Raw genomic sequence first — 26,656 nt, 5'->3', positions numbered from 1 at the left:
CCTCCTGCACAGAGACCTGGCCCCTCTCCTGTGCCATCTTTGCCTGCACTGGCAGATTGGCATACTGGTTGTGTCCTGGGAGCCTCCCAAGCCCACGGCTGCTGTTCAGGTTTCTCTGCTGCCGCAGGGGCGGGGGCAGTGAGCTCACCAGGCAGGGGCGGGGGCAGTGAGCTCACCAGGCAGGGGCGGGGGCAGTGAGCTCACCAGGCAGGGGCGGGGGCAGCAGCAGGGGGCCTGCTCCCCCTTGAGACTCCTGGCTGCCAGGTGCTGCCTCTGGTGCTCTAAATCCATCACCTCGCAAACGTTGTGACAGCTCTGCTCATCGCTGTCGTTCTTCCCGTTTTACCAGTGAGCAACGCGGGGCTCACAGCGCCTGCTGGCCCTCGCTTCAGCCGGTCCAGCACTAAGAAAGCAGCCATGCTGGGGTTCAAAGCCTGGTCAGCTGACTCCAAGGCCCAGGTCCTTCCAGAACACAAGCTGCTCCCAGGGGCAGACAGTGTGGACTTGAGAGCTGAGTCTTGGTGGCCCCTGGCGGGCAGGGCAGACGGGTTCCGTTTGATTTGCAGAGTAGACTTCTGATTTTATCTAACGGGGCCAATATTTTTAAATTGGAAGATTTTATATAGAAATTCAGATTTCCAGCTTCTGTAGAGAAAAACAGAGGAGAAGCTCTAGCAGCGCAGGCTTCAAATTTCTGCCTGGCGACCACCCTGGAGCTGAGCTGAGCCGCCCCCTCCATGGGGTGTGGCTCTCCTGTTTGCCCCTCCCCCCCAGCCCCCTACACTCCTGCAGGCCAGCCTGCGCTGGGGACATTTACGTTTGTGGTCCCCAACCTTAGCAGCGCCTCTGAGCGGTAGCCAGACTGCTCGCGGCCATGTAAGTGTGAATGTTTTCCTGGTACTTGAGAATGTTCTGTGAAATCCGTCATCATCCACTGTGCCGGGACCGCATCTACAAAGCTATCGCATGATTCCCAGGGGAAGGACTCCCTCTCCTCCCCCCACCGGAAGACCTTGGAGGGCTTCAGGGTGAATAGACAAAGCCCAGCTTGGGTTTCCCCTTCCCAGCTGATTACATTCCTGGACTTGAGGAGATAACGCCCCTGCAGGAGAAACCCCGCTGATGGGCTCCCCTGTGGTGGGGCTCACTTCCCTGGCCGGTGCTCCTCCGTGCTCCCCAGAAGGGCCTTTCCCAGTCACAGCACAGCGAGGAATGTTCCCCTTCCTGCTTCCGGTTACTGCAGTTACTCCGAGTGTCTCAGACACACACAGAAAAGCAGAGAACAACCTCCCAGCTGGCAGCCCGCTATTGGCCTCCTGGCCTTCCAGAGGATTGCAAAGTTCTGAGAGAACAAGTCGAAAATGGGTTCTTCCTAATGCAGCATCAGGGATAAACTGAGAGGCTACAGTATCCATTCTTTCACCCAGCAGACATTTTCTGTGCACATACTCGGTGCCCTCGTAAGTTCCCAGGCTGGTGAGAATTCCCGTGTGCCAGCCACGGCGGGCCAGGGTCGTGAGGGCTGCGATGGGCTGTCAGTGCAGAGGGCTTGCAGGGAGGAAGGATGCTTGACAGCCTCCGGCAGGTAGCAGGGGCTTCTCAGAGGAGCCTGGAAGATGTGCCAGGCATTTCCAGAGAACACCTGGGTGAGGGAGGGCCAGGCAAGGGGGACAGCCTGTGCAGAGGCTCTGAGGACAAAGTGTGACTCCAGGATCTACAAGTGAGCCTCTAGGCCGGCTGCGTTGTTCTTCCTTTCTTCCTCTGCCGTCTTAAGGGGTGGTGTGTGCCCTCCTACCTATGCCAGGCATGGTTCAGCAGGGAGACAGGCGTGCAAACCAGCCATGGTACAGTAGCATGGGAAGCAATAACCCGAAGGGCAGTGGCTGCACAGAGGAGGGGCTGGCGACATGGTCTCTGGGGTCTCTGTTTGCACTAAACTTCTGGCCCTGCCAGACCTCATACACTTCTATCCCCTTTGGTGATAGTTGTTGGTGAGGAGACCCAGCCTTGGTGAGCCTGCTTTAAGTGGCCTGAAGAGTGGGCTTCTGAGAAGATGCTGCAGTCCAAGGCAACGTGGGGTATGCATGGGCTGTAGAGCCCCGCATTCCAGAGCCCCAAGCTAAGGGATGCTGTAAACCTGCCCCAGCTCATTCCATGATCCGCTTTATGCCCCCAGGGAAAGCCCCTCTGGGAAGTCAGAGCCCTCATGAGGTGCAGAAATGTACCCTTACTCCTGGGCTGGGATGCTGGGTCCCTCAACGCTGGAGACCCTCTTTATAGAGCCACTGAACATCAGAGCAGGAGGGAGCAGTGTTGGTCCTTGAAGCACAGGAGGACTAGGCAGGTGACGAGGAAGGGGGTAAAGGGCAGGTGAGCACGGACAGTAGTCCTGGGGCAGCAAGCAGTGAGGTGATGAGCTGGAATTACCAGTGTTCTGGGAGCAGAATAGAGATTAACTACACGATTAATGTAGTGTGATGTACGTGCTTCTTGAGCGTGAGTTGAAGCAATCAGAGATGAGGCTCCTAAGGCAGGTAGAGCCCGGACCAAGAAGAAAGCTTGGACTTCCGTCCCGTGGGCAGTGGTGTACCCAAAAGAGCCTTCAGCCAGAATCATGGCATATGAAGACACAAAGAAAGATGGGGGTGGGGTGAGGTGGGGGATGTGTAAGCTGGAACTTTCAAGTCTGGGGCTGAGCGGAGCTGAGAGCTGTCTTCACAGATGAAAGCTGCCATTGGGAGGAAGTTAGAACTTCCATGTGGCTTTGGAAGACAGAAGGAGCATCAGTGGTTCACATTTACAAAGAGGCGGATTTGATTCCTCAACTTCCTAATGATGGGGTGGGCGGCCACGGTGGGCACAGACATGTCATGCGGGGCTGCAGGGACCTCGGCCAGAAATATCGTGGGGAAGAGTTCTGCCTTAGGTGAAAAGTTGAACCATATGGCTCCCAAGTTTTCTCCCCAACCAAGATTCTAAGGTTTTGCAGCTCCATAATTTTTAGGGCTTTCTGGGACCTTCTGAATCTTTCCTGCCTGACCAGACTCCCAACCCTATTGACTCCAGACATGCTCTGGCCTCACACAGCCTGCAAGTGTGTGTGTGTGTGTGTGTGTGTGTGTGTGTGTGTGTGTGTTTGTGTGTGTGTGAGGCAGACAGACAGAGAGACAGAGATTCACCATGGAGATAAAGGCAAAGGAAGTTGACTTGCCCCTTCTTTTTCAGATTTGACAACAGAGCTTTTCTCCCCTGTGGACCTTAACCAAGTCATTGTCAATGGAAACCGATCCCTGCCCAGCCAGCAGCACTGGCTTTTCAAACACCTATTTTCACTGCAGCAGGCAAACCTGTGGTGTCTTTCTCGTAAGTATCCTTAGACCTCGTCCTCCTTCTTCTCCACCCTGTGGTCAGGCATCTCAGGCCTAGTTTAAAAACTCTTGAGACACAGATATGATCAAATTCAGTAGCATAACTCAGGGGTCACTTCAGTGTTAGTGTCATGGGTGATACAGAAGACAGGACATAACCCATATCTTCAAGAAGCTAATCGTGTAGTTAGTCTCTACTCTGCTCTCAGAACCTATCATCCATCCATCCACCCACCCATCCACCCATCCATCCATCCATCCATCCATCCATCCATCCATCCATCCATCCATCCATCTATCCATCCATACATCCATACATCCATTCATCCATCCATCCTTTACCTAACAGGCACATGCTGTGTTGCGCAGGTGCTATGATCTAGGCCTTGTGTTTCACCTTGGGAATGAGAAAATAAAAATCAGCCATATCCCTCCCCATTAGGGAGCTCACATGTACCAGTGGCAAAGTCTGACACGGGACTGGGAGCAGGGGAGATTGTTCACAACGCCACCAAATTTTACATCCTGTGGCCTGTGGTCTGAGGTCCTGACTGCCTCTGAGATGGTCCTGGGCAGATCCAATGGAATTTTACCCTCTCTCCTCCCATATTGCTGAGTTTCCAGCTGACCCCTCACCCTCTTGGACTTTGCCTTTTTTCAGAGCCACCTGGACTCCCTGTTTCGGGTATGGCCCTCTCCCCAGCTGGGAGAACCCTAGTGTTTTTCTTGGGCCGTCCAGACTGGACAGCTTTGACTGACCTGGGCCTCTTCCCTGCCTGGGAAGAGTCCCCACGGGGCATTTCTCCCAGAAGGTCCTGTAGAGGTAACCCTCCACTGCTGGCCTCCCTAGGACTAACACCCAACTGTTCTCTTGCCTGTAGGCTGTGTCCAGGAGCCCTCTTTCTGTCAGCTGGCAGAGATAACAGACAGTGCACCCTTGTACTTCACCTGCACCCTCTACCCAGAGGCCCAGGTGTGTGATGATGTCATGGAGTCCAGTCCCAAGGGCTGCAGACTGATCCTGCCCCGCAGGCCAAGTGCCCTCTTCCAGAAGAAAGGTGAGTGCTTGGTTGGATCAACCCAAACTGCGTTTTTATTGGGCTACTGGCTCTGTGGCTTTACAAATATCCAGATCAGTTCTTCTTCTTTGAAAAATAGACTTCCCTGGCGGTCTAGTTGTTAAGACTCTGTGCTTCCACTGCAGGGGGTATGGGTTCGATCCCTGGTCGGGGAGGTAAGATCCCGCAGGCTGTGTGGAGTGGCCAAAAAAAAAAAAAAAAAAAGTCTGAAAGTATAGTTACCCAGGCTCCTTGTAGAGATGCAAAGGCATTTAGAAATACATCAAATTGACTCGAGAGAGAATAATGTCACTCTGGAATCCCACTGTTCATAGAAATCATGTTTTTTGCACATAGCAGGTGGAATTCCAATTGGCCATTTATTATAGAAAATCCCAACAACTGTGGCTTCAACAAGATAGAAGTTGATTTTACCCCTTTGAGAACATTAATGATACTATTTGGGTGGAGGGGGGCTCACCTTGCCCAGCCTTCATTTCTTCCATCATGTTGAGATCTTTCATTTACTGTTCTATCTTCCTTGCTGGAGGCCTATCTCAGGTATCTGGTGACCCTTGATTTTTCCACTTAAATGTAAGACAGGGACCCAGAAGCTAACTGGGAAGCTCTGAGTGTGTTGTGGGAGCTTGTTGACTTGGGCTTTCTTTGTAGGATAATCTAGTTGGGCCACCCTTTGGGGACTCCCTCACGTCCGTATATCTAGGCCCTTCCTCCAGAGGAATCTTGTAATATCTGGCCTGGGGGCGTGAGCCTGGCTGCTTGTGGTTTAGATGCCAAATAAGGTTGGAAAATTAGGGGATCTCAATATTCACCATGTAGACTGACTGGAAAAAGTCCCCCGGCTTCGGTGTGGTACTCCCTCCATTACAGCTCAACCTGGCACCCCCGAGAGACCACATCCTTCCATGGTAGGAAGGGGCAGTTGTTGGCTGTGGAAAGAAGAGGAGGGCCTCTGGAGACCTAACCGCTTCTTCAAAAGCTTCGCAGCCCGTTCTGTTTTAGCTCACTTTCATCCCAGTGCCGCTGATACTTAAGCTTTTGGGGATTCCAGAAGGTGGATGGGGTTGCTTCTCAGTTCTTCCCACAGAAAAGGCGAGAATTCAGCTTTCTTAGGTTTATTCGGTCAACTTTTACTCCCCTGTGTTTTTTCTAGCTTCCAAAATTTGTTTCTCTCTCCCCTCTCCTATTCTCTCTTGCCTTGGGGGTATATGCCTTTACTATTATTTTAGTGAGATTTGCAGTGGGAGCAGCCTGTTAAGTACATGGGTTTGATATGCCATCTTAATCGGAAGCTTTCAGCATGGTTTGTATACCTTTGTCCCCTACAAAAGTATCTTTATGGCTACAGCACATCTCTCCTTAAATAATATAATGTCTTTCTTCCCCTGTGTAGTTGTACTGCAAGATAAAGTGAAGAATTTTTACACTCGCCTGCCGTTCCAAAAGCTGATGGGGATTTCCATTAGAAACAAAGTGCCCATGTTTAACAAATCCATTTCCAACGGGTAAGCTGTTTCCATTCACTCCCGCCCCACTGCAATACTCATTATTAAGACCCTTCTGTTTTCATAAAGATGGTGATATAATATCAGTTAAAGGCACAAGCATAAAAGACTGTAAAACCCAAAGCAAAGGGTGAAAAAGTAATAAGGAGGTAACTATCTAAAAACCATGGCTAAGGTCAGTTACTAGTAGTCAGCACAACATTTAGCCCTGAATATCTGGTCAGCTGATGCAAAAGGGAAACATTGACCTGTGTTTTATCAATTAATACAAGTTACCAAGCATTGTAATAAAGTTGATCAGCGAAGTCTTCCTGTGCTGCATTCAAAATCCAGAGAGCAAGCAGAACTTTCAACGGGACCATAGGCATATAAGGACTTTTAATTTATTTAATTTTTTATTTTAAAAATGTATTTTATTATTGATTTAATTAGTCAGCTGTAATTTAGTTGTTTTCATTAAAGGTGATGTTCCTCTCCACCAGTCTGTGGATCTTACCCATGAGAATTACCAGGAGGACTTTTTACAAACTGCATTCCTGGGCCCTACCCTGGACCTACTGAATCAGCATTTACAGGGGTCTCAGGAATCTGAATTTTACCTAAGCTCCCCCTGTTGAAGTTAGAATTTGAGAGTCATTGATCTATGAATTGTTGATCTACGAAGTGTGGTTGGTTTATGAAACTATGCCATGCTGCTGGCATTTAAGATCTGCTTTTGAAAATGGAGATGAAAAGATGATACAGGATAGTCTGCCTTGAGTTCTGGCTGGGTACCACCCATGCCGGCAGGAAGGGGCACAAGAAGGAGGGTGGGAAACGGGGGTCAGCCTGACCCTGGTGCTGGGGTGGGGGCTGCGGGAGCAGAGCTTGTGTGTGTGGACTCAGGAAGGGGTCGTCATAGAGAGCAGGCCCCCAGAAGTCAGTGTCAGCGATTCAGCCCACCCCATAGGTCCTGCCCAGCACAAACCTTCAGGCCTGCTCTTTTCCCCTTCCGCCAGCTTCTTCGAATGTGAACGACTGTGTGATGTGGACCCGTGCTGCACTGGCTTTGGCTTTCTGAACGTTTCCCAGTTAAAAGGTAATAATAATATATACAATGGAATATTACTCAGCCATAAAAAGGAACGAAATTCAGTTATTTGTAGTGAGGTGGATGGACCTAGAGTCTGTCATACAGAGTGAAGTAAGTCAGAAAGAGAAAAACAAATACCATATGCTAACACATATATATGGAATCTAAGAAAAAAAAAAAAAAAAAGGTCATGAAGAACCTAGGGGTAAGACGGGAATAAAGACACAGACCTACTAGAGCATGGACTTGAGGATATGGGGATGGGGAAGGGTAAGCTGGGATGAAGTGAGAGAGTGGCATGAACATATATACGCTACCAAAAGTAAAATAGATAGCTAGTGGGAAGCAACCGCATAGCCCAGGGATATCAGCTCGGTGCTATGTGATCACCTAGAGGGGTGGGATAGGGAGGGTGGGAGGGAGGGAGACGCAAGAGGGAAGAGATATGGAAACATATGTATATGTATAACTGATTTACTTTGTTATAAAGCAGAAACTAACACACCATTGTAAAGCAATTATACTCCAATAAAGATGTTAAAAAAAAAAAAAGGTAATAATGGTAACTCTCTCTGGTCTGCATACAGCACTTTACAGTCTAGAAAACCCGTTCACATCTACAGTCTGATCTAATCCTCAGCGTCTCCTCGTGGTGGGTGGGGAGGAGTGCCCTTCATTCACATATGGGAAGTGGGGGCTTGGAGAGGGGAGGTAGCTAATAAACATGGTAGCTGGGACATGGCTCCTGGTCCAGTGCCCGGTCAGCGTTACACGACTCTTCTACCTGACCCAAGTAGCCTTCCTGCCATGGCTCACTTAGCTGGCTTCTGCTCAGCTCTCAAGACCTGTCAGGCAGCTTGGTAGGGTGAACTTTGGATCCATCCATATGATCTGCATTTAAATCTTGATTCTGGACAAGCCACTTAATCTCTCTGAGCCTTGGTTTCCTTATCTGTAAATAGGGATAGAAATGTTACCCTCCTCCTAGGGCTGAGTGAGGACCAAAGAGTATGACGCAAACACAGCCCCAGCATAGCCCTGGGCACACGATGGGTCTGTGCTGTCTCCATCGATGTCCTCTTTGATCAGAAGCTCATTAAGGTGGCGGGTTTTTCATCAGTGACTAAGATCATCCCTGGAAGAGTGTGCTGCACCCCAAATGTCTGCTGAAGAATGAGTTTGCAGAATTTCTCTCATTCCGTTAGAATCTTCCATCATGATCATTTCCCTGGTCCTGGTTATTTTTTGCTCCAGGAGGAGAGGTGACATGCCTAACTCTGAACAGCTTGGGAATTCAGATGTGCAGTGAGGAAAATGGAGGAGCCTGGCGCATTCTGGACTGTGGCTCTCCCGACATTGAGGTCCGCACCTATCCCTTTGGATGGTACCAGAAGCCTGGTAAGTGATCTTCTCCGAACAGCTACATGGGCATCTTTAGTTGACTGCTTCTCAACTGTATATTAGGATGATGTCCTTGGCCCTGGGAGGAGATTAGTCAGGATTCATTGGGTGCAAGCAACAGAGACAGATTCTATTTAACTTAAGCAGAAAAGGAATGTATTGGAAGTCTGCTTGTAGACTCAAAGGAAAGATGTCCAACTAGGTCTCAGCTCCATGGATGTATTCAGCAGGAGTGAATGGACAACCTCTTCAGTGTGACACTGTCTTCATCAGTCTGCTCCAGAGGGTTTTGGAGGTTGTGTTCAAGCTTTAAATTTAAGGGAGAGAGTCTGGCCCTGGCCTGGTCCTTGCCCTAGAAATGAGAGTAACAGGATGTCTGACCTGGAGGAACCTTAGAGGTCTGTAACTTTGGTTTCACATTCTGCATTTCACCCAACACAATACTTTGCCCAAAGTCGGAAAGGAGAGGAGAACTGACATTCCTCACGTGCCCACTGTGTGTCTACATATGTGCTGCGGCTTCTACACGGGTTGTACAATGTATTACTCAGTGCCTCCATGGAGTAGACATTATTTCCTCCATTTTAAGATGAGGAGAGTATGGTGTAGACAGTGGAAGTTATTTGACCCAAACCACATAGCCATCAAGAAGCAGAGTCAGGTCGCAAACCCAGCTCTCAAGACTCCAAACTTCACTCTTCCCCTTTACCTGCTGCCTCCTGGCAGGTCTCCCATAGGGCATGAGTGACTGTATGTGAAACTGTCTGGACACATTGCCTGAATGGTTTTCCCCCAGCTAAACTCAACTGACCAAACAAGTAGTTGACCAATAAATTGAAAAAATAAAACTAATAAACTAATAAACAAAACCGGCGGTAGGTTGGCCTCTTATCCCAGAGCTATGTCCAACCCAAGAGGCTTGGGATGGGACTTTTTGGTGGAATCTGGTCCTTGACATTTGTTCATGAGCCTACTAATCCCCGAGACATTCTGTGGCTTCAGGGCCGGTTTTTTTGGGGTTGATTGTTACCAGGCTGAAAAAAATCTTCCTTGCTGATGTCTGCTTTGAGCATCCTGTGACTTGATCTGAGTTCACTCTATTTATTACTTTTATTTTATTTTAGCATCTTGAATTGTTTTAAGAAAAACATCAGGAGTGTATGATGAAACATCCTCAGTGGGTTTCTATTTGGGGGGGTGGGGTGGGGTGTGCCATATAGAGGAGGGGGAGTGAATGCCTGCATAGGACGGTGGCCCCGCAGGAGATCCAGTGCCAGCTCTGGGTATTCAGGGCCTTCAGAACTGAACTCTCAGCCCGCAATACCTCCTTGCCCATCTGTCCTCCCACACCTCTTCCCATGTCCTCAAACCACCAAAGCTGGAAAATGTCATTTTTCATCTTTCTGTTGCTCAGGGAAGAGTTGGATAAAAAGAAGCTAAGGAATAATTCATTTGTTCAGAAATGTGGGAATCAGATCAGAGGGTTACAACTTCTTGGCAGGACTTAGCGAGGAAGAGAACCCAAGGTGCTTCTTGTCCCCACTTTTTCCATCTGTTCCGTGTCTTTTTATCTCACTGCACAGACCACTAAGTTTTTCCAACGTATATTCTGTGGGGTCAGGCTGGGGACTCAGGAGTTCTGACCAGGAACTACAGGGCAGGGAATTACAAATTCATTCGACAGACACTGACCGAATGTCAGCCATGCCTGGGGGCCTCTGGTTTTACAAATCCAGCCTCTAATCCCTGGGCTCTTACTGTGCGCCTGGCTGGATGTCAAGCGCTTTGTAAGTGCTGCCTCACCTAATCCCCATAACCACTGTTAGCTGAGGTTCAGGGAGATTAAGTCACTTGCCCAAAGTCCCACATAGCAGGTAAATGACAGAATTTGGACCCAGCATTTTTGGACCCTAGTCAGAAAGAACTGGGTCCAAGTAACCAACCATATAACCATATTATATGGCTATGCTCAGCCATATGACATAGTCACTCTGTTACATGGCTGAGTAAGGATAAGAAATGATGCCTGTCCTCCAGGCGCGCACAACTTCAGGAGGAGTCACAGACTGTAAATAAATAAGCCGTTCTAGCTCTGGGTTGCTCATGTCGTAAATCTGGAAGTTTTCAAACTTTATTGAGTGTCCATACTGGGTCTTGCACTGTGCTGGGTACTAGGAAGTGTGGGGTTAATAAGATGTAGTCATTTTTTTCTTAGGTGCTCACATCCTAGTGAAGAAGATGCGGGCACATATGATTAATTGTAGCATCATAGGCTCAGTACTAGAACTGTCATGTGCATGAAGTGCTGTGGGAACATGGGAACAAGAAATTAATTCTGCTTCAGAGCGGTGGAAATCCATTACTGAAAGCCTCCTACACCCTCCTTTATGCTTCAGGGACCACCTCCTGCAGGCTCTGGCCCGCTGGCCTGGAGCTGCCCAGGCAGGCAGGTTTTCACCCTGCATGCTGCCTGCTTTCAGTGTTCGGGTGAGTGGGGAGAAAAATCTAAAAATGCCAAAATGGCATCAGTCTCTCAGGACCCCTGGGTGGAAAACACCTCGGGATGCACATGGCTTACGGCCATTCTGGTGTGAGTGGCTCTGAATTTTCCATTTCAGAAGAATGGGAGGAAGAGGGCCAGCTGTCAGGGGTTCTGGTGACCTGGTGTGACCCATGACCCTCCATCAGAGCAGAATCAGGTCCTCACCGGTCAGTCTTTTTCCCTTAAGTCATCTTCACCACCCAAAGCGGGTGGTGGCTTAAGTCTTAAGACTTGATGGCTTATCTCCTCCTAAGACCCAGGCAGAGAAAAGGAACCTTACTCAGGGAAATTGGTTTGGTAAATTAGACCATCTCTGCACTGGGTCACGCTGACCTAGTACAAAACCACCTTGTGTTGTACGATATATTTTGAGCCAAAGCACCCTCATCTTCTGGATTCTGAACCTTAGATGCTCATGTGTTCTGTTTTCTGTAGCAGACAAAACTACCCCAGTGTAACGCTGGAAAGTCCCAACGGGCAAGCTGACATCGTCGTTACTTTCCCCGCATCCTTATCTTTGTATTAGACAATCACACACAATAGTAGGAAGTAGGGCCCCTGCAGGGCCAGGGAAGCCTGCACAGAGGGGGACCTGAGCCTTGAAGGATGACCTCTCCGTCAGCACAGGAGACACGGGTTTTTACAAAGGAATTCTTGCAAAGAATTTCCGTCAATAGGCTTTGCCCTCGCTTCAAATCTATGGTTTGGTCATTTAGTGTACTGGCATCTCTGTTGAGTGATGAGCACAGACCCCTGATCTGACTGCAGGCTGAGAGCCAGACACAAAGAGGGTAACACAGGTCCTGTTTCTGAAGAACGACACTGAGGAAGGGGAAAGGAAGGGCTATTTGTTGAGCTCCTACTATGTGTCAAACACCATGGAAGCATCAGGGGTAGAAGGTCCTCCCCAAAAGCGGTTAGCCTGGCTGGGGAGGCAGAAGTGAGAGACATGTACATCTCTCAAGCACTTACTAATGTCAGAAACAACTCTCCAGCACTCTCCCTGCATTCACTTACGACGCCTGTGGGGCTGGTACTCTCCTATCCCCTCACCGGGAGGTAATTATTCCCTCTGTATCAGAAAGCTACTCAGCCCTGTGGCTTGTGTTACGGTGCGGGGTCGGGGGACCCACGGGGGCTTCTGAAGCACAAAAGGGGAGCAAGAAATTTTGTTCTATAAGGGATTAGGCAAAAGCCACTCTGGGGGAAAATCTGGGCGTAGATAAAGGAAAGCTGGGTGAAGGGCGCAGTGGCCGCTGCGTAGGGATAGTGGGTGGGGTGGCCGTGGTCCTGCCCTGCGGCCCCCGGGTCCGCAGAGATCTGCACACAGGCAACATAACCCTGGTACCGGGCTGTGTTCTCAGAACAGAAGTGAGAGTTGAGTCTCCTAGGATCCAGGAGAGAGGCACAAACATAGAGCAGGGAGCGCCCAGAGGGGCCCCCAGAGAGCCTGCAGCCATGTGCTTTCTGACTGCTGTCCAAAGAGAACAGAAATTTCCATGGGTCTGAGCACCAAACTGAGAGGCTCAGGCCAAGCAATTGTGGATGCAGATGAGGCTGTTGGCAGCCCCTTTGCGACAGCAGGACCCAACGAGGACGTATCCTAGCAACCAAGGTGGGGGTCCTAGCAACCAAGGTGGGGGTTCGGGGGAAGAAGGCTGCTCTGTAGTCCAGCTGCCCCAGAGCTCAGGGCTGCCTGGAGGGGGCGGCCTCCGGGGCGCTGCTACCTGCTGCCCTCGGAGGAGAATTCCCTCGGGCTGCCATTCGCTCCGCAGCTGTGCGTGACTTGCAAGTGGGGCAGGGTCTTTGGTTTGTTTACAAAGTCAAATGCGGCATCTAAAAAAAAACAACCGAAGCCTCACACTTCCTTTGTTCTTCTGCTAAGCAAATGTACTTGGACCCTGTAGCTGTTCTAGATATGGGAAATGGAAAGGAAATGACCAGCTCTTCTAATTATGCCTCTCTGCAGCCCACATAGAAACCACCACACGTAGGAGAACTTACCGTGCAATCTGCTCTTCACATCATCACTCACATCCCCTCAAGAGTGTCTGCCATTTACTTAGCACGGAGTGGGCTCCAGGGCTAGGCTAGTGTTTTGCAGGCAACATCTTATTTGGTCCCCAAAGAACGTGATGAGGTTGGGTCTATCCTTACCCGCATTCTCTGCTGTGCTGGCAAATGTGTTACAACTGGGGAGGGTGGCGGAGGCCCTGATTTGTAGTTCTGCAGCAGTTGCCACTTTCCATGGTGTAAATACTCCAGCCACGGCCCATTTCAAGCCACCAGCTTGATGTCACTGAAAGCGGAGCTGGGAAGAAGCAGAAGGGTTACCATCCATCTGTTTAACAAGCATGAATTAAGCTGAGCAACTTGCTCAAGGTTGCACAGTATGATTCTCTGTAGGGGCGTCCCCAGGGACGGAGTCCCTCCCAGGGGCTGAGGCTCAGTGCCCCGGGGCCCAGGGAAGCGGAGAACTTTCAGGGCTCAGCTATTCCTGTACAGTGAAGAAGGCCCCACCCAAAGGGCCGACAGCCCCCCGTCAGGAAACACTGATGGAGGATGAGGAAGGGTAAGTAGAGCAGCAGCAGCAGCAGAGCTAGGTGGTAAATGCCCGGCTGAGACACGCACATGGCAATTCTCCCCGCGGATGTGCGGCAGCTCGCCTCACTGTTCTCACGGCATTAGACGTATACAGTTTCCAGTGTGTCATTAGTGCTGTATAAATGTTTCCTTTGCAAACCGAGCTTGCTTTGAATTTCCAGATAAATTTCCAGAAGCAGAATTACTGGGTCCAAGGGTGTGGGCATCTGAATGCCCTCGATGTAGATTCATCAGACTGTTTTCTGAAGATTGCACTGACTCTCAGGGTCTTTGCTCTGAGAAAGCAAAGACGGACATTTAAATAAACAAGCTGGCCCCCTGGGCGCTGTAGAGGGTGGTGGGTGGTTCTGAGTCATTCTGAGTTTTGTGGGCGGAGCTCACAGAATGTTGGGTGACAGGAGCCTTAGCTCAGCGACCCTCAGAGTGAGTCCCTGGCCCAGCAGGGTCAGCATCGCCTGGGAACTTGTTAGAAACGCCGGATCTCAGGCCCCAGCCCACACCTGCTGAAACAGACAGTCTGGGGATGGGGCCAACGTGGTGTGTGTCATCAAGCCCTCCAGGGCATTCCAGTGTCTGCCGAAGGCTGGGAACCAGGACCATAGAATGATGACCGGGAGCAGGTGCTTCTAGGCAGATGGAGTCAAGCAGGAGAGACACACGACAGCTCTGGGCTGTAGAACTCAGGGAGGCTGGGTCGTGGCATGTCTGACCAAAGTGAGGAAGGCGGCGGAGGGGATGGGATGGGAGGGAACCCAAACCGGGACTTCGCGGACCAGAATAGAGCATGACTCTGACTCGAGGCTTTTCATGGAGGCAGACAAGGCCAAGAGTCAAGGACAAGGGTGTGTCACAGTGAAAGGGCGATGTTAAGAGTGAATAGTGGCCGGCATTTATTGAGTGCTTACTGTATGCCCAAAGCTTTACATACAACAACTCATCTAAGCCTCACAACCCTGAGAGAGGTACTGTCATTACCCCCATTTTACAGACAAGGAAACTGAGGACAGGGAGGTGAAGTAACTTGCTCAGGGTCACACAATCTCACCCTGGGTCGTTGACTCTTGACTGTGGGCCCCACCCATGAGCCTTGACCCCTGACCGTGCTACACCATAGCTCAGAGAGGGAGAAGGTCTGACAGCACTCCTAGTTTGGGCCACTGGAAGACAAGGATGCTGAGGCTTTGAAGATTTTGATTTGTTCAGTAAGGGAAGAGGAAGGGGAAGGGGATAATGAGCACTCAGGGTCACCTACTGGGTCTGCCTCGTTTCTCATTTAATTCTGACATCGTCCTCATGTGCCAGCACCAAAACTGGGTATAGAAGAAGCCAGATAACTTGTCCATCTGCCCTGCTTCTAAGAGGCATATGGAGGTTCGAGCCCAGGTCTGTCTGCCCTCCTAGTCCCGGCTCCGTCCACCTGCCATGCGGCCTGCAGTGAATAGCTGCTGTCTAGTGAGCTCTCACCCTGTGCCTGGCCCTGCACTACCTCCTGTCATGCCCACAGCCATTCTCAGCATATGTTGTGTCATCCCCAGTGTACAGATGTGAAAACTGAGGCCCAGAGAGGCTAAGTGCCCTCCCTGAGTGAGTCAGTTAAGCCATGGTGGTGGGTGTTTCACTTGTTCACTGTGTGTCTCTGGGTGCTCACTCTCTGGAACATGGTAGGTCTGCACTTCTTCACCGCTGGCTTTGGAAAACAATGTGAAGATGACGAGTGCTGTGTGTCACTCGTAGGCAAAGCTGTGAGAGCAGGAGTGAGGTCCCCTGCCACAGCGTCTGTGAGGCAGGGGCTTGATGGCGCCTCCCCGGCCTGGGCCTTGAGGGAGGGTGACACAGAGGAGAGAAAGCAGCCCAGCTGCAGTGAGCTTGTGGTGCCAGGTTGGTTTAAGCCCCCGAGATGTCAGGACGTCCCTTCAGCACAGCCTAGCCCGTTCTGACCACGCGGGAGTGGTGCCGGGCACTGTGGGCCCACTGTCTGCCTTCCAAGTTTGACTTTTCTGTCACCAAGTGGGACCTCTATTCCTGCCTTTCAGGACTCAATGATCGAAAGGGTAAAAAAGAGCTAAAGGGCTGCCTTTGTCTTCTTTTCAGTTGCTCAAAATGATGCTTCCAGTTTTTGCCCTTCGGTGGCTTTGCCTCCCCTCACAGAGAACGGTAAGTTCATTGTCTTCTTAATTTCTCCCATGTGATGCGGCCTCATCTTTCTCCTTGCTTTTGTCCCATAGTTTATAGCTCCTGCAACCCTCTCACATTCATGAACTCAGGCTCCTCTCAGTTACACACATGCATAGAGAGGGCAAGTACCAGCACCACGTGCATTTTACAGATGAGGACACCGTCTCACAGCAATTTAAACGGCCGCCAAATAATGCCCCCGGCTGGAAGCAGAGTGGGGCGGGAGCCCGTCCTCCCGATTGTCATTCTCAGGTTTGTTGCACCCTATTGTGTAACGACTAGGCCTGCACAACCCCGGGGCCGTGTCAGGAAGAGTAGTGTTTGGGAACTATGTGCAGAGGAGTCGGGGCTCCGAGCCATCGGTGCCCCGCGCAGCACAGTGACATCTGAGGCCGGGCACTGGCCCTGATCCCAGGAGCACCACCTGGGCTGAGGCTGCCGTCTCCTTCTGCACATGGCACCGTCGCCACCGCACACCCCCCGTCTGGCAGCAGGAAGCGTGGGGCGGTGGTCGCCGTGGGACCGGGCAGGGCAGTGTGGGCTTCGCTGCATGTCCCTTTTCTGCTTCCCCTTAGTCAGGAAATGAGAGGCTCTCATCATTCCTGTCCTGTGACATGATGTCTGAGGGGCACTAGATGTCTGTCATTATGGTCCTGGCTGAAGGGACAACATGTAGCTCGTGTAGGAGAGAATCATTTGTCATCAAGGCTGGGCTGAGAGTATAAATGTCCTCAACCATGTCGTCACTTCCTTCCCTCAGTTAAAAGAGCTGACTTTGTGCGTATTTTTCTTCCTGAGCATTCTGTACAGAATATCAATGTCTAAGCACTTAAAGATTTCACATCTAAGGCATTTGATCTTCACAGCAACCTCAAGGGGCAGGTCCTATTTTCCTATTTGTTAATTACAGAAAAATTCAAACAATGCTGAAATACAGAAGGAAAAATCACAGAATTATTTAGAAGTTACTCCATGTCAGTTCATACATCGGTTTATTTCCTAATCTCCTTAGACTTTTCTGTATGGAAAAGTAGTTGTAATCTTGCTACAATATTACGTGTTTTGTTTTTACCTAATATTGCATCATGTGTATATTTCCAAACAGTTATATATGTCTAAACCATTCATGTATGCATATGTATATTCATTCATGCATTCATTCATTCATTCATTCATTCATCTGTCTATGTTCTTACCCTTAAAATGCTCCCAATCTGGTGATGAAGAAACGAAGACAGTACAGTGATCAGACACGGTTGTCACATTATCCTAGTAGGTCGACGCACTGTCGTTCACTAAGTCATTCCTCTATTTCTGGGCATTTGATTGTTTTTGACTCTTCACTATTACGAAAATACCACAAGAATACCTTGGTACATAAAGCTCTTTCCAATGTTGAGATTATTTCCTGGGGGCACACTCTCCAAAGCAGAATTACTGGGTTTGAAAACTCTAGATTTTTTGACTCTAGATCTATATTGCCAAATTAGTCCCAAACAGTTGTTTGTAGTTGCAGACTTACTTACTAGCAGTGAATCAAAGTGGGGTTTTTTTTGTTTTTGTTTTTTTAATAAATTTATTTAATTAATTTATTTATTTTTGGCTGTGTTGGGTCTTCATTGCTGCATGTGGGCTTTCTCCAGTGGCAACAAGCAGGGGCTACTCTTCATTGCGGTGCGTGGGCTTCTCATTGCGGTGGCTTCTCTTGTTGCAGAACACGGACTGTAGGTGCTTGGGCTTCTGTAGTTGTGGCTCGCGGGCTTTAGAGTGCAGGCTCAGTAGTTGTGACACACGGGCTTAGTTGCTCCGCATGTGGGATCTTCCCAGACCAGGGCTCGAACCCGTGTCCCCTGTATTAGCAGGCGGATTCTTAACCACTGCGCCACCAGGGAAGTCCCTCAAAGTGGTTTTTTTTCCATCATGTGCTTAGAATCCTTAAGTATTATCACTAAAAATATGATTTATTAAATTTACGGTTAAAGAAGACTTCCATACCTAATGTCAAATGCATATATTAGATAGGAATCGATCAACACATAAACCTCTTCAGGTGATTTTACAACGCTTCCAGTCTGTTTTTGCCAAAATCTGTATTACTGAGCCTTGAGTTACTAACAAAAGAAAGAAAAGGTGTAGAATTCCACATCTCCCTTCACACACACACAAAGTCTACGGAGCTGAGTAGATGTTTTGAAGGCGGAATGAGATGTCACGGTATTTTCAAATGTGCCTTTGACGAGTGTGATTGGAAAGCAGGAGAGATGGGGGGCCGACATTCCATGTGTGCTTAGAGCTTCCAAGTTGGAATGAAGAGTTTGAGCATATTCCTTTGATGTGAGTCAGAGGGAGGACATCACTCTGCCTTCAGGGTATTGGTGTGTCTGTGTGATTGTGACATGGATTGTGTGCGTGTGCACGTGTGTGTGTGTGCTCACACTTGCATGTATATACCAAACATACGTAAAACCCTCATCTTTATGCACTTTTTATTCGGGGAGAAAAGGAAATATTTATTAAATACCAAGCATTTCATAAATCATTTAATGCTCAGAAGAAAGTTAGATGGTAACAAGGTCTATTTTTCAAATAAGGAGACTGAAGCTCTGTTAGGTTAAATGATCAAGCTGGGATTGGAACCCACATGTGCCTGCCTGGCCCCCCTCAAAGTTAGATGAAAATATTTGGTTTGAGCTTCTGGAAAGGGTGACAGAGATGGACTTCCCAGCCCCAGACTTGTCGGGAGACCTAAAGTCTTGGCCTTGTTTCTTTTATGAGATTGTGTGTATAAGCTGCCCATTCAAAGCCTCTTTGAAAAGGGGATTCTGACGAGCTGATTGGTCGATGGGGATGGTGAAGCCGAAGGTGACTTGTGAAGTCTCAGGGGCCTGTCTTGGGTACATACACTCTAAACGCTTGGTTTATGTTGCTCCAGAGAAGACTTCAAACACATTAACGGGGGGTTCGAAGACAGCAGGAGTTTGTCAAATGGGTGTTTCAGAAAGTCTTTCCAAAGAGAGTGCACGTGCAAAGGCCCAGGGCCACAATACAGCCTGAGGCATTCAGACATTGGAAACGGTTCAGGGTGTGGGCCTAGGGCTGTCAGCGGGAGAGACGGAAGGTGATCAGTAAAGAAATGCTGTAGCTTGAACGTGGAGCCGGTGTGGGACTTCGTACTGGGTTTGGAACGAGACCTTGGCAAGATCTCCTGGGAGCGCTAGGGTGGGCACAAACAGAGAAGCGTGTTATGGCAAAACAGATCCTCTTTCACTTCAATTTACTTCAACTCGGTGAATATCTATTTTGGAAAATGGATTCTGAATTGTCACTTACGTTCCAGGAAAGGTGTTGTGCTGGGTTGGAGGTCCTGATTGCAAAGAGAGGATCCCACCTACTAATCAGGAGAAAGGCACAGGAAGAAGGAATTTGAGGAGATAAGCCACTTACCAAAGTGAAGCCACTTCCAGTGGCAGTGGGAGCCTGGGGAAGGCTCCGCCAAAATTCACCGCATGGATTTCTATATTCCTAGTTAGTGGAAGCACCAGGCACATCATGGCCAGTCTGTGCCTTAAAGGCCAGCGTGCATTTGTCAGATGGCCAGCAGGGGGCAGGGGGCATCCTGGGCAGAGGGCGGTGCATGGACAGAATCCCGGGGCTTGCATTAGCACAGCACATGCAGGGAGATACAGGTAGCTCAGGACTGCAGGGCCAGGAGGGAGGCTGGACAGGGGACTGGGGCCAAACATTCGAGTGCCTTGGGTATCACAAATCCTTGAAGGGTTTTAAGCAGTTCCATAATGAGCTTTAAAATGACTCAAACGCTCTCCCTTTGGGCTGTGTGGGAGATGCACTGGTGCCTGACAAGCTAGGCTTTGAGAGAACGAGGACAGTTGCGTCATCTGTGTATAGAGTGCCGTTCTACGCTCTTTAGGGAAATATTGTGTGCTTTTTTAAACGGGCAAAACAGTAAAGATGCTATTTCTTCATAAGAGAAAATGTCCATTGCTTCTTAAAAGACCCACGACAACCAGTCCAGAGCAATGCTCAGGGTTAGCATGAGATGTCTTTTCAGATGTTGGACCCTGTCTGTAGGATGACCACTATCTGCCCCCTCCTGCCGGCCAAATGGCGGGGGGCGGGGGGGGGGTCTTCCAAGGTCTAATTCCCAGGAGAATTGACGTTTTGCTTGTCATCCACTATTTCAGAAGCTCTTCTCTTAGAGGTGCCATTGAAGCAAATTTAGATTATTTAGAGTATTTAGATTACAAGCGAGGGGAAAACACAGATGTGAGTCTTTAAAAAATTATACCTGTACTCTAAGTTCATTTCACCTGAGCAACTTCAAAATACCCTTAAAAAAATGCCCCAGCCCTCGACTGGGATCACAGGTTGCTACCAGCAGATCGAGGCTGTGGGTGAGGCTGCAGTTGAGAGGGTGTGAGGCGTGGCTGAGAGGGAAGCCTGGTGAAAGTTTGCCCTGCTCAGCTGCACCAGCCTGGAGCTCATTGACAGCAGCAAAGCTGCCACTGGGTATGTGGAGATAGAAGTGGCCACACCAGCAGTCTTTTCTGGGACATGCGATTTGTAGTCAATCACTTTTGTCTGCTTTGCCTCTGGCTTTTCACAACTGTGCCAAAGGGTTGATAGAATTCAGTTGATCTTTTCTGCAAATGTTTTCCACTAAGCTGGAGGCAGAGTCGTGTGATCCTAAAAAATGCCAGCCCTGGCAGGAGTGGGTGCATCATCTCATTGAGGGAAACGTCAGGGCATTCTGGCGTGGAGATGGGCTTTGAGGTCCGTCTGCCCAGCTTCCAATCCTGTTCCATCACTTGACACATGGGTACTCTGGGGCCAAATTCCTCAGCCTCCTGATGCCTTTGTTGGCCTCTGTAAAATGAGGATGATGGTGAAAAGTAAGAAATATCAACCTAGTAGGCTTGTGTTGTGGAATAAAGTACAAGGCTCGGCACAGAACCTGATAAGAGTGGGTGTTCAAGGAATGTCAGTAATAGTGCCCAAGTCCAAACCCATCTTTTTATAGAGGAGGAAACTGAGGCAGAGAGAGAGAGAAAGTGACTCTCCCAAGTCACAGCCAGTTAAGGGCAGAGCTATAAAATCATGAATTTGTATATTCCTAGGTATTGAGTGACTAAATATGTCAATCACTGTGCTAAATGCTTTCCATATTTTAATCCCCACAACTGCCCTAGGCAGTGTGCACCATTATGTCCATTTTACAGATTTGGAAACTGAGGGTCAGAAAGGCCCAAGGTCACATAACTAACGAATGGTAGAACTGGGGTTCAAAGCCAATCTGAATCCAAATCCAGAGTCTCCCCACTGAAGATGGTGACTGTTGCTGGTTGGCTTCCTCAGGAATCAGACTCTGAGTTCAGTATGCAGGTCATTTTTTAAGGGAATGGAATCAAAAGGGGTGGGAGAGGGAAAGAGAAGGGCAGAGGGAGAACTTGAGCTTCAGTGCAACCTTAGAGGAGGCCTCAGCTGACCTCTAGGGATGCTGGGACGATCTTCAAAATTGTTATGCCCTCACGTTGGTCACTCACTGATATGGGCTGCCCTTCTGGGGGGTCACTCTCCCTGCAGGGGCTGTCAGTGGGGTCTATCTGCCAGCAGCCCTCCTAGCGGCTGGGGAAGAGCCCTTCTTTCCTGAAGGGGGATCTGGAGGACATCACAGCCTGCAGCCTAGGGGTGTTATACTTTAATCATCTCATCTGGGGCACATTTGCGGGTGGAACGGGTGCTGTTACAACTGTGCAGTCTGCCTTGCACCAGCCTTGGGGCACTGTCACGTGCCTGCTGTAGCCACGAGTCTGGTGGCGCATTAACCCACACAAGCTAATTCTTAATCCCGTTGGTCCTTGGGCTGAAAGGGCCAGGTGAGCAGGCACTGACTCCAAAATTGCCTAATGTTTGTATAAAACTTAAATCTCCTTTCCAAATATGCACAGAGCTGATGCGTGCACACGCACACTGACACAGACAGACACACACACACACACACGCACACTCTCTCTCTGGGCCTCACGGTGTACACTCTGTCCCTACTTCACGGGAAGTGCTGTCCAGGGGAAGATCCCGTATCCCAGGGCCCATCGAGGTGAGGCTGGCAGGCATGCACTCTTTCCTACCTTCAGTCTGTCGAGAGTGCTGGGTCTAGTTAGTAGCTGCGTGCCCAGACTAACGCGTGCAGCCAGGATGCACATCTGCCACGGCCCCGAGCCACTGGGTAGCTGTAACTGGCAGGGCTGAGTGTGCTCTGGGCACAGCCTTGCATGTGGCAGCTCCCCTGGGCCACTTCTCTGCTTCTCTGAGACCCAGGGGCTGAGATGGAAGAACAGCTGGCAAACTGGGATCACAGCCACGGCAGACTGAAGGAAAGTGGGACACGTGGGGAAACTGGGCCCCAGCTTGGAAGGCTTCACTTCTCTCCACGAAGCAGGATGGAGCCTCCGGCCAGCTGGTGAGGTGCTGGATTTGGGACACAGTTATAGTTTCTTCTGCCTCGGCTGCCATTCCCCTGTTCATTCGCTTATTCATTCAACAGGTGTTTAGTGAGCACTTACTCTGTGCCGGGCACTAGGTGCTGGGGCTACAGCAGTGAACAGAGCCGCAGCAAGCCCTGCCCCATGGAGCCTTCATGCTAGTACATCTTCAGGGCTGGCTCCTCCTCTGCTCTGAGCTAACATCACTGCCTCAAAGAGACCCCCGACCACCCCCATCAAAGCAGCCTCTTCAGCACTCTCTACCCCTTCACCTTGCTTTATTGTCTTCTTCTCTTTTTGCTGTGAAATCTTCTCACTTGTTTACTTCTTGAGCATTTGTTTGCCCTCCTCTAAAAAGGAAGCCACAGAGGGCAGGGACTTTATCTGGCTTGTTCACTGCTATTTTAGCTCTTAGAAGAATGACTGGTACCTAGTCAGTTCTCAAGAAATAGTTACCAAATGAATGAATATATTTTTCTTGCTTGCTTGCTAGATTTCGTGCTCCAAAGGGCAGTTATTTTGTAATTCATGGTTTGATCCTAAACACTTAGCAAAGTGTCTAGTAGACTCTCAATCTTAATTGTTTGGTTTTTTTAAAAAAGAAAAAAATATATAAATGTTCACTTTGCTCTAGGTTAATATTTAAAACCAACAGTGATTCAATTAATGCTTGTTGAAAGAATGAATAAATGAATGAATGGTAACCACATGAGTGGATTGGAACACACATGGGATACAGGAATCCTATCTTTGCCACTCCTTAGGTATGGGAACTTGACTAATTTAAAAGATATTTGTGAATCTCAGTTGTTGCACCTATAAAATGGAGACGATGATGTTTTCAAAGAGGCTGTTATTAAGCTGGAAAGATATATTACATGTAAAATTGCTGCACCCAATGTCTGGTGAAGGCTGACTGTGTTGGAATAGCTAGATTAGGTCAAGCACTGCCAGTTCTAAGGGATCCTTTCCACAGGTCATCTTTGTGAATGCTGCCCCTGCAATTGTACAGTATACAACCTGTGCATATGTACATAGTGGGCCTGGGAGGCATTTGATCAATGTTTGCTGAATAGTTGTGTCTTAAACCTTTGTTAGATCTTTGAGGCTGGAGAAAACAGAGGATTTACCTTGATAACTCCCTCCCCAGACAACACCAGTTTTGTACCTGGTCCATCAAGGGTTTATTTGCTCGACTGAGTTGAAGGAAGTAGAACCAAGAACAAAATATGCCAACCTAGGACCTACCTTCTTTTTAATATAATATTTTCTCCAAGAGTGGTCACATTTTAACAAGTGGGTAAACCAGAAAGATTTCATTTTTAAGAGTGGAAATTCAGACCATTTGCTAAGCATTTGGGGGAAAATATTTTAGACAGGTTACCCTTCCTAGGAGCCCTGTAATCATTCTGAGTAGCTGACTGTGGATTAGACCATTCCTGAATGCAATCCATCAACAGTGGTAGATTTCCTTTAGTTTTATATATTATAATAATTTTAGCTGTTGATTTAAAAAGGTAATACTATGTTACCAAGGGCTACACAGTTTTTTTTAATTAAAAAAAATTTTTTTAATGATCCTTTGGTCATTCTTCATTGATTTTTCCCCCCCCCCACTGTTGAGTCTGTGCTGAATTCTCTGGCCTCCTTGGTGGAACTGAATTCAATTTACCAAGGAAGCAATCACCTTCCCTCCCCCATGAGTAAAGTCCAGGAGGGGAGAGGAGCCTAACACGGGAGAGACCGAGGGAGGGGCTTCAGTAGAGACAGAGCATCTGGGGTCATGGGAGGGGCAGTGGGGGACGAGGTGAGAGGCGATGGGTTCAGAGGATGGAGGAAGAAGTCGTGGTTTGTCCCGCTGGGATGGAGCGAGGTGGAGAGGATGAGCTCCCCGTCAGTGGGGTATTCAAGCATGTTGGAGATTCCCTCACTGTGTGGGGGGTGGTTTACGTGCCCTCTAAGTTTCTCTTTACGTTTTCTATTTTGGTCATTCTAACGATCGGCTCCATTACGCTTTAAGGTGTGGGTTTTTTTTTTTTCTTCCGTTTTTGTGATAACTTACCCACAGGCAAGCAGAAGGCTCTTGGCAGATGTTTTGAGAAGCAGAAGCAATGAAGCAGAGGGACCTTGGCGCTGGGCGAATCTGGGTTTCAATTCCAGTTCTATTCCTACTCTGTGTAACGGGGGGGCCAGTCACTTCACTGCTCTGAGCCTTGGGTTCCTTGAGGCAGAGTTTTCATAATATCACCTACATCCGCAAGTTGCTGTGAGATCTGGATGAAGTCGTGTAGGGCAGGTGCTTAACACAGTGCCTAGCGTGCTAGCGGGTGCATGCTGAGTGGCGACAGCAGCAGGGGCCCTACCCTCACGCTGACTGGAGAGGCAGAGGGCGGGAGTGCAGTCTTGGGAGTTTGCCCGCCTGGGTTCAAACCAGCTGTCAGACCTTGTGCAAGTTACCTACAGTCCACTCAGAGGTCAGGAGGGCCTCCGTCCCATGCTCTTGTTCAGTGTCTCTAGGGAAGCCTCCGCATCATTGGAATTACTTTACTCAGCTCACGTTGGTTCTCATATGCATCTGTGCCTCCAGATTTCTGCAGTTTTCCCCAGCTCCCTGGGATCACTCACAATGACCCCAAGAAAGAGGAATTCAGATGCTCTCAGTAACCCATTTATCATGCCACCTCCCAGGTAGCCTTTGCATGTGGGTGGAATTTGGGGGGTTCCACTTGATAGGAGTCAAACTTCCTAGAGAGAAATCAGATTCAATCTGAGCCTTTGAATTTCCACTAGGAATTTTGTTTGCAATGCGTTTAGTGATTTGTCATGAGGACATGGACAGAGTATAGCTCCAAGTCTGGTTTCATGTGTATGCTTTTTTCTTAGACATTTATCTAGAAGTGCCTTTGAAGTTAGCTGTGTAAAAGATGATTACTCACCAACCACAAGCTCATAATCTCAACAGATGCTGGACCATTTCAGATGTCTTTGAAAACCACTGCCTGAGATGTACATGTCACTAAAGGGAACCAATTTATGAGTCTGGAGTTGAGTCATGGGGAGAAAGGGGCAGCTGTGTTGGGGTGGGGATTGGGAGGGAGCAGTCTGGGTCAAGTCCTTGGCTTGCCAATCATGAGCTGTGACTTTAGCCAAGTTATTCCCCACCTGTGATCTCTAGTTTAGTCCCTTGCAAAATAGTAATAGTGATACAATTAATGCACAGGTTGATGTCATTATTAAATATCACAGTGTAAATGAAGATGTTTCACAAACTAGAATGCATCACATAAACGTGAGATATTATGAAATCAAATGCCCATTCCTTGCTTCCTATGTGATTAATTGATCAGCTAACTGATTTATTCAATAATTATTTACTGAGGTCTTGTGGTATGAGAATAATTATAGCATTAATCTTTATAGAGATGAAAAAAGAATGAGTATCCCATTTCTCCTTTATTAATTAAAGAGCTGTGTTCATTCACTCATTCATTACATATTTATGGATTGGGCAACTCATGCGAAATTGTAATGATGTTATTCCTGTTTAACATGTAGATCCCTTAATAAATGCTAGCTACAGCTATATTACTATTTCTATTGTTAATATTTTTATATGCTATCATGATAGGTCTTGGAGAATTAATGAAAACTAAGGCAGAGTCTTTGATCTCAAGATGCTCATAATTTTAACAGAGAAAAGAACATAAGTAAGTTTCAATGCAGCATATTAGTGGAACACTAGACATATTTAGAAGATACTTAGAGCAGAAGAAAAACTACCGGGGCATGGTGGAAGAAGGAGTCTTTCAGAGGGGTTTGCAAGGGAAGTGACGTCTGAGTTGGGTTTTGAAGGATGATACAAGCTCATCATATGCATAAACTGATTTCACTTTGTAAGTGTAAACAAGGGGAATAGTGAACAAAGTCAGACAACACAGAGTGTGTTGCTAGACCGCCAGATGTGACTTTGGGGTGGTAGGAAGTGGACAGACGAGAGAAGTGTCTGGAGAGGCAGGCGAGGGAGGCAGCAGACAGAACGTGAGGAAACTTGAGGGCCATGCATTTTGCTAGCAAATCGGATAAATGCATTTAGCCCATCCACTTACAATGGTAGAATCTGAAATTTCGAGTTGAAACTAATATTCATTTTGACTTTCCTTCTATAATGACCTTTCTAGATGGATGTTCAGTCTACTGAAACACCAGTTGAGGATGACGTTGAACGTTTCAGGTCAGGTAGTCCCGTGGGTGGAGTGCCAATTCTCAAGATAGAGAATATAAGGAGGGGACCAGTTAAAGAGTGTGGGTGAGGATGGAAGTAAGATGTAAGTGTTCAGCTTTCAACATGCTGAGTTTGGGATGCTTCAGGGACATCTGCTTGCAGGTGTCTAGTGAGCACTGAATATCTCA

The 26,656-nt window shown here is 48.5% G+C and overlaps 1 protein-coding gene across 1 annotated transcript in view; it reads left to right on the top strand.

The window, feature by feature from the left end:
* TG (thyroglobulin) overlaps positions 1–26,656 on the top strand; it is a 247,226-nt gene that overhangs the window by 89,679 nt on the left and 130,891 nt on the right. Inside the window, exons 30-35 of the mRNA XM_082363748.1 lie at positions 3,226–3,363; positions 4,250–4,426; positions 5,841–5,952; positions 6,951–7,030; positions 8,279–8,422; positions 15,663–15,725. Coding sequence (XP_082219874.1) covers positions 3,226–3,363; positions 4,250–4,426; positions 5,841–5,952; positions 6,951–7,030; positions 8,279–8,422; positions 15,663–15,725 — 714 coding nt within the window. The remainder of the gene's footprint in view (positions 1–3,225; positions 3,364–4,249; positions 4,427–5,840; positions 5,953–6,950; positions 7,031–8,278; positions 8,423–15,662; positions 15,726–26,656) is intronic.

Source organism: Balaenoptera borealis (genome assembly GCF_965194805.1).
Source record: "Balaenoptera borealis genome assembly, chromosome: 17".
NCBI lineage: Eukaryota > Metazoa > Chordata > Mammalia > Artiodactyla > Balaenopteridae > Balaenoptera > Balaenoptera borealis.
The sequence above is the reverse complement of the archived record's forward strand: the minus strand, read 5'-3'. Positions and strand labels throughout refer to the sequence as shown.